Source organism: Haliotis asinina, chromosome 13, assembly GCF_037392515.1.
Source record: "Haliotis asinina isolate JCU_RB_2024 chromosome 13, JCU_Hal_asi_v2, whole genome shotgun sequence".
Lineage (NCBI taxonomy): Eukaryota > Metazoa > Mollusca > Gastropoda > Lepetellida > Haliotidae > Haliotis > Haliotis asinina.
In genome coordinates, this window is record NC_090292.1 from 25,424,578 (window position 1) to 25,444,140 (window position 19,563).

Genomic DNA, 19,563 nt, shown 5'->3' on the forward strand with positions numbered 1-19,563 from the left:
TCGACGTCATGAGCATCGATCTACCCAATTGGGACATGGTGACCTATGTCAAACAAGACAGTCAGTCTGAACCTGAGCTTTCCAAAGTCGCCCAAGTGGTTACTGAAGACAAGCCTCCGATTTCTCGAAACAAACTGAAACCCGTGTTTTGACTCAAATTAGAGTTTGGGAAAACGCATTTCCGAGAATGAGTTGAAATTGATATTATACTGAAACATAGTAGACAATTTCAGTTTGGTGAACAGATTTTTTAAGTTGTTTGGCCTTTTGTAATGTCAAAAATTATTAAACTCAGTTTGAAATTTGTTTCGTGAAATCGGTTCTGGTTCGAACCCGGGTATTACGCTGTCTTCTCGCAACAAAACATGTTGAGTAAAAGGCGCATGTACCCTGGGCAGTTTGGGCTGAACGTATTTTATGGAGGACATAGATATATTCATATTTTTGAAATAGCCACACCTGTCAGGTGATGTTTTACTCCACCGTTTGCCTAGTTTTAAACTTTCTTCAAAGAATATATAATTTGGCGCGGATCCTTTTCCTTATATGGGGATGACTGTCACCTGACATTGTAGCTGCACCCAGTGGAACTTTAACTAAGCTGACGTGCAAAAAAAACTACACAGCGGATATTTGGGAATTATTTGCCAACACATATTTTAAGAAAGTAGTTTCATTCTGACACACAAAGTCATAAACATTGTACAGATGTTCTCTTTAACGTCCTTTACAACGAAACCACAATTACCGTAAAAAAGATGTTAACACTCACATTTAGACCTTTCAGAGTTGCTTCCTCGCCCAATGTGCAGAAGAGCATGCGGAATATACTTCCACCCTGACAACAGATACAAGAGTGTTATTTTACGCCGCTTCTACCAATATGACAGCAATATCATGGGAGGGAATACAAGAAATGTGGAATACACTTCCACTCTGAAAACAGATACGCCGCTTCTACCGACATTCCAGAAATCTCGCGGCAAGAAAGAAAAGAAATATACGCATGTTTCCACCTTGACAACAGATATAAGAGTGCTATCTTACGCGGCCTCTACCAATATTCCAGCAGTCTCACGGCAGGGGACACCAGAAATGGATAATATATTTGTTTCCACCCTGACAACAGATACAAGGGTGTTATTCTACGCGGCTTCTACCAATATGACAGCAATATCACTTCAGGGGACACCAGAAATGTATAATATGTTTATGTTTCCACCCTGACAACAGACACAAGGGTATTATTTTACGCCCCTTTGCAAATATCTCGACAATATCATGGCAGGGGACACAAGAAATGTGGAATATGCTTCCACTCTGACAACAGAAGCATGAACGAATGTTATTATACACCGCAACACCACAACGAGAGAGAACGCGGAGAATCGATCCCGTGACTTCAGCGTGCGCTTGAACCACTAAGCTATCCATTAATTAACTTAAAGATATATATATTTATGGTTTTTATTGGTCACCCCCCCCTTGACTTTGTTTGTCGTCACATCGTCACACGTCACGACGTGCTATTATTTCTCTAACTATCCATATATATGCATATGTATGCTGACATTTTATTGAAAAAGTGGAGTCCTTTATTCCAACTGCCTCTGTAGGGACGATCGCGAGTTGGATAATGCGCTCGTGGGGAGACACTCTGGGATTGAGTTGGAACTCGGCTCACCTCATCCTTCTGTACGTGTATGTGTCATGTCTTGTGTAACCAACACATGAAGTTTAAACACAACTACGGCTTCGTCTACGTCAACGTAACGTCATCTTTATAATGAGCTAATTCCCCAGTCACCATATACTAAGCGTCTACGCGTTGACAACAGTTCTACCTTCTGGCGTGTGGTCTGCTCGTGGCTGTCTGGGGTGATGCTGACGGGTCGTGCAATGTCCACGTCCGTCTTCATACTGTTATGTACCTCCGCAACAAACATCTCCATCTGAAATATATTAAAAATAACTCATACTTACCGCATACATTATTCTGACTTACTACGAGACCCATGGTTCCTGTGTAGAATAGGCCTTCAGACTTGCCATAAAAGACGACTATGCTTATCGTAAGGCTGGAATATTGCTGAGTGTGGCGTAAAACTAAACTCACTCACACTCACGTACTCAACGTACTAACCATCACAGCTGGTTAGTTCTATCCTATTAATACCTCACGCCACTCAGGGTAGATCTTAGCCAATGCATACGACTCTAGAAACGTGGCAATGCCTCTGCTCAGCCACGCCCACTCCTCGCCGGCAGGGGTCGCCACGCCTCCGAACCACTGGAAATCAAAAGCGATCTGAATGAAAGATACAGGTTGATAATAAAGTCGGTTTGACTAAACAATGTCATTTAGAAAGTGGTAAAAGAAAATAACAAATTATGTTTTATTTGGGTTTACTCTTTCTCAGTGTGCTGGAGAATAGGTGTCTGACTTAGAGGGTGTGAGTTTGAAACTCGGATTGGACTCAACCCAACCAAAGTTCTAGAATCTGTGAGTGAGTGAGTGAGTTTAGTTTTACGCTGCACTCAGCAATATTACAGCTATATGGCGGCGGTCTGTAAATAATCGAGACTGGACCAGACAATCCAGTGATCAACAACATGAGCTTCGACCTGTGCAATTGGGAACCGATGACATATGCCAACCAAGTCAGCAAGAATGACCACCCGATCCCGTTAGTCGCCTCTTACGACAAGCATAGTCGCCTTTTATGACAAGCATAAAATCTGTACATTAGGGAGAAAGTGTAATCCCAAATATAACATATGCTATAGTTTACCACTTTCTAAATGGCCTTGTGAAACTCAGATTTTCGAGAAGGGTTTTCTGGGCCAACTTGCACAAAGCGATCTTTACTCCAATGCTCTATCATAGGCTTAAGATTGTGCTAACATCGCTTGGTGCAAACGATCCATGGTCAACTAACATACTAAAATCCCAGATATTTTCCTATGTGCGTGTATTAACTTTACGAAAATTATGTATTCGGGAAACCTAGAAAGAATCCTAGAAGGGATATTGTCGCGTTGTCATGCTTACAAGAACAAAACAATAAGTGTCAAAATTAACGCAATAAAGATAACGCGATAACGCGACAATGTCCCGTTCAACGATTCCGTTTTAAAACCTTTTATCTTCATGTTCATCATAGATGTTTCTAAACAACCAATCAGAATCCAATATTTTCTCCTGATAGAATATCCATCAACGTGTTTCCGTCTATCACTAACAATCGTCTGACGTCATAATACAACACATGAAGTGTGCGGAGTTTGAAAACCGTTCCAGTAGCTGTTTTGGAGTTCACTATGCAGACATTTATTTCACCGTCTTTCACTGTTATATTGAAACTATTTTACTCATTGAATCGTTTGCACGTTCAACCTAAATCTGTTTAACCATTTCGATAGCAGTTTTAACCCCCTGGATGCCACAGGGACATATATGTCCTTCCTCTACATACCTCACTTGGAAGTCCAATAAAATTCTAAATATACCACGCATATATAAATACTTCACAGTTTTGAATTCTGCGGGAAATACCCAGTTTCTTGATACCATCCACTATTATCTCAGACCAAGCTAAAGTGCTTAAAATCGCCTTTCAAAATAGGCTTCATCGTAAATGTCGCCCTTTTTCAAACTGTGCAAAATCGAGATTCACAGCGTTATTTGCAGTATGTTTTGGATAGTGAAAATCGGATAATTACTGGGAGTAATGAATTTCAAAAATAGCATATTAATGATCACTGATATCAAGTTTTCATGTAACCAGGAATGATAATTCTGAAACGTCACCGATGTACCCAGAATCGGTTGGGATGTTTTCGAAAATACACTTGCACGAACGCCGAAGTGCGCTTTCCGCCATGTTGGATAGTGTTTACAAAATCACGTTTCGAGAAGGCCGGTATTGAGAAGCCCATTACATCATGTATACTTCATAGTTAGCTGCGACAAATCCATCATTGAATTCCCCATATATCTTAGAATCAAATTACAAATGGTCTTTGCCCCCAATACCAACTGTCTAGACATAACGAAGCGAAATATACTTTGTATGAAAACGAACGCTGTGCTCGAAAGACAGCGCTTGACTGAAATGTAAACAAAGAAAAATTCCGATTTTACACTGGGCAGCATTTTCGGAAATTTCCCAACATCCAGCCCTCTAATCATTGCCTACAATGGCTCAATACGCTTAGTATATTCAGGGGAAGAGTATCGTGGCAAAAAATAGCAAATTGAAAATAGATACAATGAAATAATTTGGTAATTCATAAGAAACTGTCAAACTTTTAGTGCAGCGTGACGCCATGACTGACGCAAAATCACGCAGAACGACAACGGTACCTATCGGCATTTCTGGCTTCTTCCGTCATTTACAATGTAAACGATAAGAACATATCACAATACACGGATAGTCAGAATAATTCTGATTACTTACATCTCACATTTATATACAAAAGAGCCCTGAATCAAGCAAAAAGTCGTCGCAAAACCCTGTGTACCCTTCTCAGCGAAGCCGCCATTTTGAAAGAAATCGGTCATCGGTAGTGATGTCATACGTCAACATTGTTGCACATATTAGGCAATTTCTTTGAGGTGAAGGTCGGTTGAACAAGAGTAAACACAATGCCCATACCATTCCGATTGCACTTTTAGTATTGTGATGTATATTTTGCGCATCGTTCAGATATTTTTTCATGAAACTGATTTCAGTATCTACATATATCCATGTTCAACACCATATCATATGTGGATATAAGGTATCCGTTTTTATTCTTTGAAAGCTTTTGATTGTTTGAATAATATTTACATGGGAAATTGACTCAGTAAGTGTATTATAGCACATTTTAAGTCTCTACACAAATCTTGGAAGATCACACGTAGCCATTACTGCAACATGTGCTTTAGTTCCTGTGATGTGCAATATTCAATACGTTGGGACAAATGTTGCAGTTTCATATGAACAGGTTAATAAACAGCAATTTAATTCCAACTTATAAGTAAAACGGATAATATTCATGAAAACGATTTGCACATTTTATGAAATGTAGGGGCACACATACTACTAATTAAAGGAATTGTCTTGTTCATTGTATTGGTTTGTGTCGTTTTTATAGACATAACTATTATGAATATTAATTGACCAGGTACGAGTTTGTCAAAACGTTTCATGATTCATTACCATTGTTTTTCGATAATAAAGTCAATTCAAATGCGATTAAAATATATCTGATGGCAGAATGTCTAACTCAAACAATATTTACACGGAAATTGTTAAAATTATATGCATCAGGTCAAGTCTTAATTTGGACAAGCATTACGTCCATTTTCTAATACTTCTTTACTGAAAAAGCGATCTCTTTGTACCTTTCATTGCATACTTATGAAGGGAATTGATTTCATAATCATGTGAAGAAAAGTCTTTTTCCTAAATGAATACTCAATGAATATTCAGGTGTTGTGAAATTTTCATTTATGCGAAATTGATGCTAGGCAAGGGCGCGTGTTGCTCACAATAAGATATGTAGTAAAACCGTGTAATTGTTGATATATTCAGGACACTATTTCAGTGATAAAACCATTCATTTTATATTTTGGCTAAAAAGTGTTGAATTCCGACAAAGAAGCCGAGATCTGTTACACATTGAGTGGAAATTAGGTTAGATATATACTAATCAGCAACCAGAGTAGTCTTTTTCCGACGTCACAAAATGCACAAAACATGCCGTGACGTCAACTAAAATGTCGCATTATTTTCAGTTATTTCATTACGTTTGAAAATGTGGCTGTTACTCCGTTAATAATGATGGAAAATTAATAAAAATACATATACACAAACAGGAGAATATGGGAATCTAAGAACTAAAATATGTATCGGATAGGGACATCCAAATCGCTATTGCCTGATTTTTGATGTAGTACACTTGCATCTTTTCTTACAAATTGTGAAACTATCAAAAGGTATCCTCTCACATTGGGGAAATTTGTATTGGAATAGTTTGGTTCACTGTGAACAAACCATCACGAAAATATACTGTCCATATCCACAGCAAATTCTCTCCATGTTATCGGAGTTACATTGACCTAATGTAAACCATAGCTGAGTTATGCCCCCTTATCTTTATACGTGCATGACCTCTCTGTCGACGTTTGACGTCATATTAGAAAATCGATTTTTGACATTTATTGCTGGTCATTTTTGATTTTGTGAGTATGACGTTATGCATTAGCACATACATCCATTTCATATACGCTTATGTCGTTCAGATATCAAGCTGTATTTTCTTCGCTCACACTTTCCGTAAAGATGCCAAATTAAAAAATTCGTAGCAGAGTGCTTTTATTGGTGCACGATAAAAAACGGAGAAATTTACTGTTTTTGAACACACACAAAAGTTTTGGACAACTTTTAGCAGTGTCTATTTCTCCAACCCCTGAGGTAGCCGCAATTATATTTATACCAACGGATAGGAAATCAAATATTCTACATGTCTGTGCAATTTCATAGCCGTACGCAGATCCAGGACCACGCGAGCGCAAATCTCGCACAACGTTCACTTTTCAAACTTTATGAAAATGTGCGCCTGAAAAAAAACTCGGCATCCAGGGGGTTAAGCGTGTGTGAATGAGTTTCACTGATATATAAATTCCAGTCGAGAGGCAGACACCATTTTGGTATTCAAGTCATATAGACGGTAAAATAAAATGATATTTTGTACATTTCACATGGCGGTAAGATAACAGATTGCATGCATCTCCCGTGGGTAATACGGTCTGATACACGTCCCTTTGTTACCAGCTCGGGTAACACTGCAACAAAGAGGCGTACATCAGACCATATTACCCTCGGGAGAAGCATACAACTTAGGCTTTATAAAAATTAAAATGTTTCTCGGTCACATTTATTTTCAAAAGTGACGAGGGCGGTAGGACTTTTTATTTTAATTTTAATAGCAGAAAGTGACGTGGAAGGAACATTTTTTTGTCTCACAGAAACACAGCTTGAGAAGTGTAGAACGTGTTAATGCGTTGAAAATTCAGCCACACTCGTTCTTACAGACATTCCTTCTCATAGTGGTCAAATGGATGAAAGGGACGAGCCAAATCAAAAATTATTTTTGTTTTAATGGCACATATAAAAGGAACGTGCCGATGTACGAGAAACATTTCACTTAATTCTTTTTTATTTACTTATTTTTTATTATTTGTTTTTTGTTTTTTGTTTTTTTTTTATTTTTTGTTTTTGTTTTGTTTTGTTTTGTTTAGCCTTAAACTGTTTCTTAAGGAGACATGCGCAGGTTTGTACACGCAACATTCTTCCGTTATTAGTTATCAGTTATCAGTCACAAACTGGCCCGTGAAGATCAGCAATATTTCAGCTATGTAGCGGCGGTCTGTCAATAATCAAGCCTGGGAACATCATGAGCATCGGTCTACACAACTGGGATACGATGACGTGTTGCTGGGTGGGAGACTGGGAAGACTGGTTGCACGACATCCATGCCCCGGTGGCAGTTGACGCGTTGAATGTATCATACCGGAAGTGATGTAATACAGCGGAGTAAGCTGCATGGTCTATGTTTTCGAAGCTCTCTTAGTGCTAAGATAGTCGTAAGTGCCATACCTTAACATTAACTTATGACTATCTCAGCGCTAAGTCAGCTTTGAAAATCTCTGCCTAGATGCACATACCTGGTGAGAGATGCCTTGAGTTATGTGCCGTGCAAGTCGTTGGTCTGTTAGGACTCCTTCCTCCGTTGACACAAATGACTCTCGGAAAGTCGTCGTACCAAAGTGTCCCACGACGCCATGCCTTGCGTTCCTCACCACGACGTTGTCTGAAGGAGAAAATATGTTCTCACACATTCAGCAATGAACCACTGGGTTGAAGGGTCCACAGTGAATGAGTGAGTGACCCAAACAATTAATGACGCAATCAAAGTGCCATTCTCATCCCACAGAGGCTACTAGTCATATCTTCCTTCAAACCTCAGTCCTACTACGACCCTTTCATGGTGCGAGTGTTCAGGAATCGTGACTGGTTGCAATCAGATTCAGTTGCGCAATCAGTGACGTTGTTTGAAAATTGATCCTTCGTAAGGCATCGGTAATTTCCGTTTGCTTCAGGAAACCTAGAACCTCCTCTATGTTGCGATGCGCAAACGTCTGTTCTAGACAGACCTCAGTCATGTAATGGCAGGTCTTTGGCGTTTCCAATGCCATCGTTGACAACGGACAGCCATTAAATGTCTGGTGTGTCATGTGTGAACACAAGTCCCCGGTGTATGTGGCTCCACATTTGCTTGCACTGGTCAATTTGGATCTAAGTCAATGTAACACGTGTTCGGATTGAATAGAAAGAAGGGAGATAATTCGTGTTGCGATTCTTTGCCTCCGGGCGATTTACGAGAACCGAGAAACATGGCCGTATTAGAACATTGGATAGTAGGAAGATATGACAAGTAACCTCTGTGGCAAGATAATCTCAAACAATATGTTGAGGTCATGAAAATGGATCTCACACTCACACACACACACACACACACACAAACACACACACACACACACACACACACACACACACACATACACACACGTTCTCTAAAAGCTGTATCCGTCCCTGGTTTGTAACATGCTGATACAGATTACGTATTAACGGTTATATTTTATAATAAACACTATGTTTCAATGTATATATGAATAAAATATTATAGTATCCTGTTTTGCCTGTACATAATCTGCTATACTGAGCCTACCATATTTGGGGAGAGGATACGGTGGATCGAAAGTGTTCTCAAACCAGTCAAATACAGCCAGGCCATGCTTGTGGAACTGCTGCAGTCTGTGTAGCTCGCCTGGCGTCGAAACCGTACGAAACTGAAAAACGAACAGCAAATACACAACCGTGCAAAAGAAGTATACGCCTGAAGATTCGTTTTGGCCCAGGACTTCCAAACGTCATCAAAACTGTTTAGGCCATCATTCACGTATATATGATGGCACTGCGTAAGATTTTACCACCTTGCCACGTTTCTTTCTATTTAAGCTGCGATGAAACGCGCTTGAATGCTTTCTTTTCCGCGGCAGTACATTTAGGGGGATGACCGAAGTGTGTTTGGCAAAATGGGGACGTATACCGCCAATTTAGTTTATCAGGTCCGCTACTTCACTTCTCTACTAATTCGTTTTCGGCAGTTTCTTTTAATTACCATTTTTATTCATTTTTTGTTTGTTTGTTTGTTTCTTTATTTATTTATTTTGATTTTTCTGTGTTTTATGGGGTTTTTTTTAACTAAATCTGACTAAAACTGACTAAGGTGAATAAATTATAGTGTTATAGCTAAAATGGATGGAATTATCATGAAACCGCCCCTCTAGTCATCAGAAATGAGCTGGCCGCTGCAAATGACAATGGCATGCAGATTCTTCAACGACGGGGCATTATCAGTTCTGTCATTAAATGACGTCACAGCAGGTGACGTCATACTCCATAATGACATCATAAATATTGTTTCATGGTGTCAAATGTTGTGTCAACATCCCGTTGCGAATTGTTTGAAATAGACTTACAATGAAATTTATGATACTGTTTTGTCTCTAACACAAATTCCATCCGTTTTAGCGCTATGGTGGAATTTATTGTCCTTGTTTGACGAATCACGTTTCATATTGTGACCGTATAAACTGATTACAAGCATCCTACCCAGTATTCCATTTGCCACCATGTTATGCTGAGTCATCGATGCCCCGGAGTGTGGATTATATGGAAATTTATTACACTGACCAATCAGACCTCGTGTTACATACTAAGATGAATTAACATTAATGAAAACCTGCATTGTTTCAAAGGATGTGACTTTACTGAGTGAGTGAGTGATTGAGTTTAGTTTTACACCACACTCACCAATATTCCAGCCATAAGGTGGCGTTCTGTAAGTAATCGAGTCTGGACCAGACAATCGGAGCACCTTCAGAATTCAGCACCACAATTTCTTGTGAGGACGTTCTCAGCCGTAGGTCACATGTCACTGAGACAGGCAACCGGTTTGTGATTGTTAGCCCGACAGCTAACCGACTGAGCTACGTTGACGTTGTTGCACAATGGGCAAAATTTAGCTAGTCATTCCGGTGACGTCACGGAAATGAACGGAAAGAGTCGAATTGGTTGCGGACAATTACGAAGGTTACTTGTAGACTTGGAGCCTCGTGCTTTCAATCTACTGACGGTTGCCGAATGATCCCGATATCGTTTGGTACGATCGTCTTATTCCGTAATGTACACGATAACATGTTGTGTGGAATGAGCCGATATGGATCGAACTGAAAACGGTTGTTGACGTCAGGCGTCAGACGTTGATTTCAAGGTGCATGCATGAATGGCGTGCTTGCATAAAAATCAGTGTGTGCTTTCGTGACAGAAAAGTGTTGTAGGAAACCCAGTAAGGATAATGTGGATCGCGCTAAGGAATGTGTGAGACATGGGCATGTTTGGTGACGGCACAGGGATGAGTTAGACTTCGAAAATATGTAGATACTGAAAAAAATGTAGATCTAGAGGTGAAAGTGGCTGGACTGCAAGTTCGAGGCTGATTTCCATTAGTCCAAAATCTCTGCATTAAAACATTTCATCGTTTATTTAACTTTTGACGTTTTTGGTCTTCTGTTTTTTGTGTGATCAAGGTATTAAAAATGCAAAAGGAAAACAAATGGTATTCATGTGCCCCTGACCCCAAACCTAACCCTAACCCTAACCCTAACCCTAAACCCTTGAAATAATCCTAATTTATAGAATACGTTGACCATGAAATGGCTGACGTATCCAGTGTAATGCATTCTTGCCGCTTCGAAAAATAAATACGAATAAACTCCATTTCAGTGCAATCGTGCAAATTACCGAATGACAAAGATATATATGTATATTAGTTTACATTTAAAATTCATTTGATCCAAATAGTTACGTCTGAAACCGAAATATAAAATATATTTAGATTATTTAACTGCGAATAAAAGAATATGGCAAAATGTGACCAGTGTAAGGCATTCTTACTAAATTTAAAAAATACAAAATATTTAAATACACAAGATATAACACCTCAACACCCCTTAAGACAAAGAAATATGAGCATATTAGTCAAAAAAGAAAATATATTTAAAGCTAGTGCTTGCAAAAAAAAACCATATGCGCATCCGCCGGGGAACTACTACTAGAAACTCTCAACATCGTTGGGTTTCTGTAATGCCATGGCTGGTAGAGATGAAACATCAGTGAGCGCAGCTTATACGCACTCACTGAGCTTGATGACCTCGTTGCTATGCCGGCGTCATAGGGCATTGTTTCAAGAACGTGTTTTTGAACAGAATCACCTGCAACTACGTAAAACAGTATCATGACGTGTCTTTATAGTTTATGGTGCTGGGTATAGATTTTAGAAGTTCTTTTAGCGCCACGATAGTCGTAGGTTCCGAGAAACATAGACGCCTTTAATGGCAAGCATGGGTTGCTGAAGGCCTATTCTACCCTGAATCTTCACGGGTCCGCATTTTTATGGCAAGCATGGGTTGCTGAAGGCCTATTCTACCCTGAATCTTCACGGGTCCGCATTTTTATGGCAAGCATGGGTTGCTGAAGGCCTATTCTACCCTGAATCTTCACGGGTCCGCATTTTTATGGCAAGCATGGGTTGCTGAAGGCCTATTCTAGCCCGGGTAGACCTTCACGGGTGTGTGACTTTACTGGGGTATAAGGAAAAGAGTAAATAATCATAGATGGTAACAGTGTTACTTAAAGTATGTTGCTTCCCAAAATAGCGTCAGTTACATCAGTTTGTTGTTCTTGTTTACTCCAGCTCTTCAGCTATATTCCAGGTAATATGACGGCGATGTGTCTGGACCAGACAATCCGTTGACTGTTATCATAAAAATCAAATTATTGGTAATTCGACGGTATAGTGAAGGTAAACAACGATATGAAGTGTCAACTGGAAACCATCAACACATCTCTAATAGCAGTCAACTCACAACTTGAAGACCTGACTACTAAGTGTGAGGGTATAGAGCATGAAAATATCAAGTTGAAGGAATATGTGTTCAAGCTGGAGGATAAACTCGACTATCTCGAGAACCAGAGTCGACGGGATAATATCATATTAAATGGCGTCCCAAATCGAGATGGATTTGAATCATGGCAGGATTGTGAAAAGGCAGTCAGAGAGGTGATCTCCGATAAACTTGAGCCCATAGGATAACGAAAGGCCAAGCAATAATTGCTAAAATCCCGGATGGTCACGACAGACGGAAAATATTCCAATCAGCAAAGAAGCTAAAATCTACATCAATATGGATATCTGAAGATTTTTCCCAGACTGTGAGGGAAAAACGGAAGCATTTGAAACCTATGACAATCACGTGCAAACGTGCATACGTCGATCGATGATGAATCACGTGAAACAACCTAGGAGTTAGGCCTGGCTCGTGAGTCAGACGCACATAACGGTACATACGTCTCAAGTGGAGAACGGGTTAACTGTATGTGTTGGAACATAAACGGGCTTAAAAATAAATTAAATAACAGTGATTTTATCTCTTTTTGTTCCAAATATTATATCTTCGGTTTATTAGAAATTTGGAAAAGTGTTGATAAAGATAGTGTCGAAGCTGCGTTCCCGTCGTTCACAGTGTTTGTGAATTATAGAGAATATAACCCAAGAGGAGGGGTTGCAGTATGTGTACATTCTTCAGTTATTAATGGTGTGAAAAAGGTTATTACCCATTTCAATGATATGATATTTCTTGTGTGTGACAGGAATGTATTCTCCTTTACTCATGATATTATCCTTGCATTTATTTATATACATCCTATAAACACATCAGTACAAACTGACAACAGACTTTATAAAGGTATTGAATACTTTGAAAGGTCGTTAATGTCTGTCGTGTATGATTTTCCCGGATATGAAATTATTGCATTTGGTGATTACAATGCAAGAACTGGTACTTTACTTGATTATGTGATTGATGATGATAATAGACACATACCATGTCTGGAGGATATGGACTACGTATCAGACGCCTTTAATATACCACGTAGGTCTACAGACGAGTTGTATAATCAGTTCGGAAAGGAGCTAACCGAATTATATGCTACATTTAATATTCATATGTTAAATGGCCGATATCACGGTGATTATAATGGCGCTTACACGTGCTTCCGAGGAGAGCGGGCGAGTTTAGTCGACTATTGCTTATGTTCCAGTAGTATATTCTTGTATGATGTTGACTTTTGTGTTGAAACACGATGTGACTCTGACCATTTTCCGATTGTAATGACTATGCCAAAGAATGCGAATGTTTATATAGAACCAAATCGGGAGGAAACGGTTAATACATCAACTTTACCCAGATTCACATGGAATAATAGTACGGGTGCTTCTCTTGTTACTAACTTGTCGAATCTTCTTGAAAATTTTACATTAGCGGATTGTGAGGCATGTTGTTTGAATGATATTGATGTGGCTGTTGACACACTTGTGAACATTATTCAAGAATCTGCTCGACTTTGTGGTCTTCAGAAGCACTTATCTACTCGACATCGTCAAAGATTTGAAAATAACAACAAATGGTATGACGATGCGTGTACAGCGTTAAAACAGAAAAAGTTCAAGACGTTGGATATTTTCAGAAGAACGGGGGATAAAGAAACTCTTAAAGAATACCAACACGTTAGAAATGAATATTGACGTATGTGCAGAAACAAGAAAAGTGTATATGAAGATGACTGTGTAAATGATCTCGTGGCCACCAGTAATAACGGTAAATTATTTTGGAGAAAGCTCAAATCATTAACTCAGACAAAGGATAAGACAAATAGAGATAATATCCCCCCGGAGGAGTTGACTGAGTACTTTAAACGAGTTTTTAATCTGACGGATATTCAAGGGGACCCTGATAATATGGAGTCTGCAACTTTATATGAAATCAACCACACTGAGGAGAACTGTAACTTCTGTCAAGATGTAACCTTAAATAGCATTTTGAACTCAGATGTATCAGAGAGTGAAGTATATAGTGCCATAAACAGGCTAAAATGCGGGACTGCACCTGAACAAGATGGTCTACCCCTTGATAGACACGCTAGGAAAATGTTTGACTGCGGTTATGAATGACAGATTAGCTCAGTTTGCCGATTTGTATGAGAAGATCCCAGAAGCACAAGCTGGATTTAGACGCGGATACTCTACTGTAGATGATATTTTTACTCTACAATATTTGGTTCAAAAATATCTATCTAAGAAGGGCATGAGATTTTATTCATTTTTGTAGATTTCAAAAAGGCTTTTGACTCTATTAACGGGAAACTTCTTTGGTACTCCATAATGAAGAATGGTGTTCATGGTCGTATACTTGTTTTGTTAAAGAACATGTATTCTAAAATTCAGTGTGCCGTTAAACTCTCTAACGCTACAGTGTCGGAGTTCTTTGATTCATTAAGTGGTGTTCGTCAAGGGTGTATTATTAGCCCAATGTTATTTTCCATGTTTATGTTAGAACTTCAGAATATGATAGAATCGTCCACTCTAAGAGGTATATCGGTTGGCCAAGAGTTTATGGAAATATTATTATTACTATATGCGGATGATTTATGTTTAGTTGATGACAGTGTCATTGGACTGCAGCGGAAGATAGATATTCTTGATAGTTTTTGCAATAAGTGGGGTCTTCAAGTTAATTTAGATAAAACGGAAGTCATGGTTTTCAGAAATGGTTGTATATTAAGGCATTATGAAAAATGGTTCTTTAGTGGCTCTCAGATAATGGTTACTACGTATCATAACTATTTGGGCATTTTGTTTTCAAATAGATTGTCTTGGTCAAAGTGTGTAGACACGTTAGCTGTCAAAGGCAACAAGGCGCTGTTTTTCATCAAAAAGTTACTTTTTATGCTCCCGGGATTGCCAGCTAATATTGCATTTAAACTATTCGACATTAAAATTAAGCCTGTGTTGCTATATGGTGCTGAAGTCTGGGGATTTCAGAGATATCCAGTGTTAGAATCATTACATTCTAATTTCTATAAGTTTGTGCTAGGCGTTAGCAAATATAATTCTAGTAATGCTGTTTTGGCAGAGTGCGGTAGACATCGATTGTATATATAGATTATCATGTCAAACGTGTTAAGTATTGGTGCAAACTTTTGAGGATGGATAATAGCAGATATCCCAGGCAGTGTTATCTTTTAATGAAACAACTCGATGAATCTGGCAGGACAGCATGGGCAAGTGGTCTAAGGCAGCTACTTTCCAGCTATGGATTTGGTGATGTGTGGTGGTTTCACGATATTGGCGATATGGATAGGTTTTTAATGCTGCTTTAGCAACGCATATGTGAGTGTAATGTGCACGTAATGTTTGATAACATAAGTACTTCTTATAGGTTAAAACATTATCTCCAGTTAAAATCATGCTTTGATACAGAATATTATGTCATGAATATTAGAAACTGGGAGTTGAGGAGATGCTTTTGTTTGCTTCGATTAGATGAGTTGCCTATTCAAACAACCATTGGACGAAGGTATGGTATCGATAAACGAACGACTGTGTTTCTGTAAGTATTGTAATGATAAGATAGTTGACGATGTTATACACTTCTTATTTGTGTGCCCAAAGTATAATTTGGTAAGGGCTAGATATATACCATCTCTATTTTCCGATAACCCCACTGCTTACTCATATAAGCAACTAGTATGTAGTAAAGATCATCAAACCATACTCAATGTAGCAAAATATGTCAAACATTGTTTGTCTCTCCGCAGTGCATAATCATTGTCACTAATGCTATATCACAATGTTAATGTTCACAGATGTACATGGGCCGATGGCCTAAAAAACGAATAAAAACAGTTATTGAAATTATTGGTAGCCGATGACCTTTTTGTTTCCTGTTTTACGCCGTACTCGGCAGTATTCCCACCATATGTAGAAAATCCGAGGTGGGGTGATGTTTGGCCAAATGGGGGTTAACGTCGTGCTGAAAGATATTTCACTCATATGATGACTTGCATGCGTGTGTTTGTGTGGCTGCTTGTAATACTGGCTGCTTGCTGGATATATAGTGCTAGTTCACTGGAACACCATGCCGCAGTCAAGCATGAATAGTGGGGATGCGTAATACCGGTTCACCAGTACTTTCAAACATGAATACCATACTTATAGCGGTATTTTGACATGCATTCGAAAGTCTTCATAACACTCGGAAATCTTCGGATATTTCCGTTTTCCACATCGGAACTTAAGTTCTTTTTAAATCTGTATTCGTAATTTTTGTTCAAATGTTTCGGGTTCTGAATGTTTTATATATTTACTCACTAATGACCAAAAACCTCTGATATATCCTGACCACGTCAAATTGGTCTCGAAAATCTCAGGGATTTTTTGAGAGTGGAGAAACTTGTTCAAACTAGTAACCACTGTTTTGTAGTTAATTCGTTCTTTCCCTTGTTTCATGTGTGACAAATATTTCCATTTCCTGTCACGATTATAAGTTTTTATTTAGGTGTAATCAAACATAGAGATTTTGTTGTGTTTTTTAATGTAAAAATCGAGCATTAACTCGATTTTAAGAAATGTATTTTCTTTGAAAAAAACTCCTTGCAATACATATCGCCATATATTCGCGTCGCAATATAAATCTTCTTTGCAATACCCACCCCTAACGAATATCCTACTCAGACACATTATACTGACTACGAGCGACCAGCCCTTGTTTAACCCATTAATGCCGAGCGCCAGACAGAGATAGTTTAACGTCTTTGGGGATGACGGCCGGGGATCGGGGATCGAACCCGCAAACGTCCGCTCTTCGGGTGGAACTCTCACCATTATACCACAGAGGTGGTCCCAGACAATCTAGTGATCAAGAGCATGAGCACTGAATAGTTCATTGCGGGAACACCAAAACTGGTTTCACGCATTGTGCGCGTGTAAAGAATCTTGAAAGTGCAAAATCATCTACATTGAGCTTTCATAGTTTGTTGTCTGTTGTAGTTGGGGTTTTTTTTGTTCAAAACCGCTCTGTTGTTCCAGTTACACGGATACAGTCTGTGAATAATCGAATCTGGACCAGACAATCCAGTGATCAACATTGATCTGCAAAATTGGGATACGATGAGATGTGTCTCATCCAAATCACCGAGCCTAAAACCCAATCCCCTTAGTCGCCTCAAACATGATGATAACGCATACGGACACTGTCACTAAGACGGTCCGGCCCCGTTAGCCACGCTTAACAGAGCAGGGTGACCCCTTACTGACCTTGACCCCTGATGACGTCGTGTTCTGAAGATACACGTAGTTACCGATACTGAAGGCCAAGTCACGTGTACACATTTTCGGTGTTTGTTTGTAGATGTCAGCAATAATACCGTTTTCCCTGCAATTATCAAGAAATGAAATTGTGGAAATATATTTTGATGCATCTACATCCATAAAATTCCCCATTTACATATTATGCATATCAAAATAGTCCATATCCCATACCACTTCGTGTTATTTAAATATAGCCGATGTTGTAGAAAAGGGTGTGACTAACTCGTTATTCCGGGACAAGCCGAATACAGGTTACGGAAAGGGGCGAACTTCATACCCATTTGTGACCAGCCGTGTTACTCCGGGACAAGCCAAATACAGGTTACGGAAAGGGGCGAACTTCATACCCATTTGTGACCAGTTGTGTTACTCCGGGACAAGCCGAATACAGGTTATGGAAAGGGGCGAACTTCATACCCATTTGTGACTAGCCGTGTTACTCCGAGACAAGCCGAATACAGGTTACGGAAAGGTTCGAGTAGTGAGAAATGACCGTACCGTGGTTCTTGGTACCATATTTCACTGTTTGACCACGTGCTCAAACTCTCAGAAGCTTTCCAGAGCAAGGTCAAGTTGAACGTCGCCTTGAAGGACGGTCCGTCGAAGCAGGGGAAGGCTCTTCTAGCCAAACCATTGTTGAAGTACGTTGTGGCCGTCTTCCTGTATAAACACCGAGGGAAATGTTGTAAGGTTAGTTTCTAATTTTGAAATGTATCCTATTTCTTTCACAAAATACTTCTGAATATGATCCAGGAGGTTTCATTTTGTAGCGAAGGAGAAAGGAGGACAACAATTCGTTATCAGTGACCATCCAGCAAAAGAAACGCAACTCTGGCTTTTTGTTAAGTTTTTAAATAGCCAATCAGCAAGCCCTAGGTGTTGCTGCATGTTTAAACTTTAGATTACGGCAGAACACATATTAAACGCCCAAAGAAACGATACCCTCCTAACTTTATGAATTACTTAAAAGTTAGAAAGCATCATTTCACAAGAGAACAACGCAGCTTTATTCTCAAAATTCTCAAATGTATTCATATTTAGGTGACACGCATCTTTCCCAGAGACGGTATAATGTCCTATTTTTGACCATGCCGAAACAAACCAATAACGGTGATTTGTCCAAAAGAAAGATTGATATACAATTCGGATTTGAGACAAAGATAAAACAATTCAAGTCGCCACTTTTCAAGTATGAAAACAATAAACAAGACTGTCATGGAGTGTAGTATAATTGAACAAGAATAATTCCTGTGCTTTCAGTCTTATAAAACATTTTCTGCTGATTTGCACAAGTGACAATGAGTAAAACTTGGCTTTTATATTGTCAAAAAGTGTTAGGGAACATCTAAAATTATCTTGGTTCACATTATTGCTTGCAGAGTAACATTTTTCCCACTTTCTGTTCACACATAATAATATCAACTGCCAAGACGTTGCAACATTCAAGAAATATGCCACAGCTGAAGAGAAAGAACCATTGAGATGGTGCAGTTGGGGTCGACATACAATGCTGTTGTCAACGTCCTCTGATGCCACCGTATCACGGCTATAAGACTATAGGACAGTGGGCGTCCATGCACCACGAAGCCTGCTGAAGATAGGTAGCTACGTCTTTAAAGGACTGTAACGTTTCTTGTGGCTTTTATATTGTTTGCCAGAATCATCTTAAGACTTACGACATCTTTCCGCCAGCACTATCGGAAGTATAGACATAAATTCCACGGGGCTCCAACACAACAGGAGCGCGATACTTTATTTGAACTTTGAACTTCCCTAGGGGAGGTAATTCTGTGTCGAGTTGAATGACGAGCAGCTGTGACTGGGTCATGTAGCTTAGGCCGCGAACACCAGGAACGTCTTTGGTGGGTGCAACGGCATCCAATCTCACAGACGCCTCGTCAATGTCCAACTCTAATGCATTGACGGTTATAGCAGCAGTTCTGTCAAGCACCGTGAAATATATGGACACTTTCCCTTCCGCTGCCATATCCTCCACACTATTGTAAAAGTTCGGATAGAGTTCAAGGTCGTAATGATAAGGGGAGATCACTTTTGGTAGGTTACTAAGTACGAGAGAGGCGTTGTTAGGTGTAGTTAAGTCTGGGGATGACAGTCTTGGGTTGGAAGAACATGAGCCAGTTCCAGGGGGACACGTAGCCATGACGTCAGTCTCGCTTTCCG

The 19,563-nt window shown here is 39.4% G+C and overlaps 2 protein-coding genes across 2 annotated transcripts in view; both read right to left on the minus strand.

Annotated features, from left to right (window-relative positions):
* Positions 1 to 8,847, minus strand: part of LOC137260169 (thyrotropin-releasing hormone-degrading ectoenzyme-like) — a 30,581-nt gene extending 21,734 nt beyond the window's left edge. Inside the window, exons 1-5 of the mRNA XM_067797863.1 lie at positions 8,779 to 8,847; positions 7,715 to 7,860; positions 2,177 to 2,290; positions 1,845 to 1,952; positions 773 to 838 (exon numbers count right to left, since the gene is read on the minus strand). Of these exons, the coding sequence (XP_067653964.1) occupies positions 773 to 838; positions 1,845 to 1,952 (174 nt within the window). The 5' untranslated portion in view covers positions 2,177 to 2,290; positions 7,715 to 7,860; positions 8,779 to 8,847. The remainder of the gene's footprint in view (positions 1 to 772; positions 839 to 1,844; positions 1,953 to 2,176; positions 2,291 to 7,714; positions 7,861 to 8,778) is intronic.
* LOC137259468 (puromycin-sensitive aminopeptidase-like) lies at positions 2,162 to 19,210 on the minus strand. Its single transcript, XM_067797118.1, has 6 exons — positions 19,059 to 19,210; positions 17,881 to 18,042; positions 17,329 to 17,446; positions 8,779 to 8,899; positions 7,715 to 7,860; positions 2,162 to 2,308 (listed from the first exon to the last, which is right to left on the minus strand). Exons 1-6 carry the CDS (start codon positions 19,208 to 19,210, stop codon positions 2,162 to 2,164), a joined length of 846 nt encoding a protein of 281 aa, XP_067653219.1.
* Positions 19,211 to 19,563: the final 353 nt, after the last annotated feature.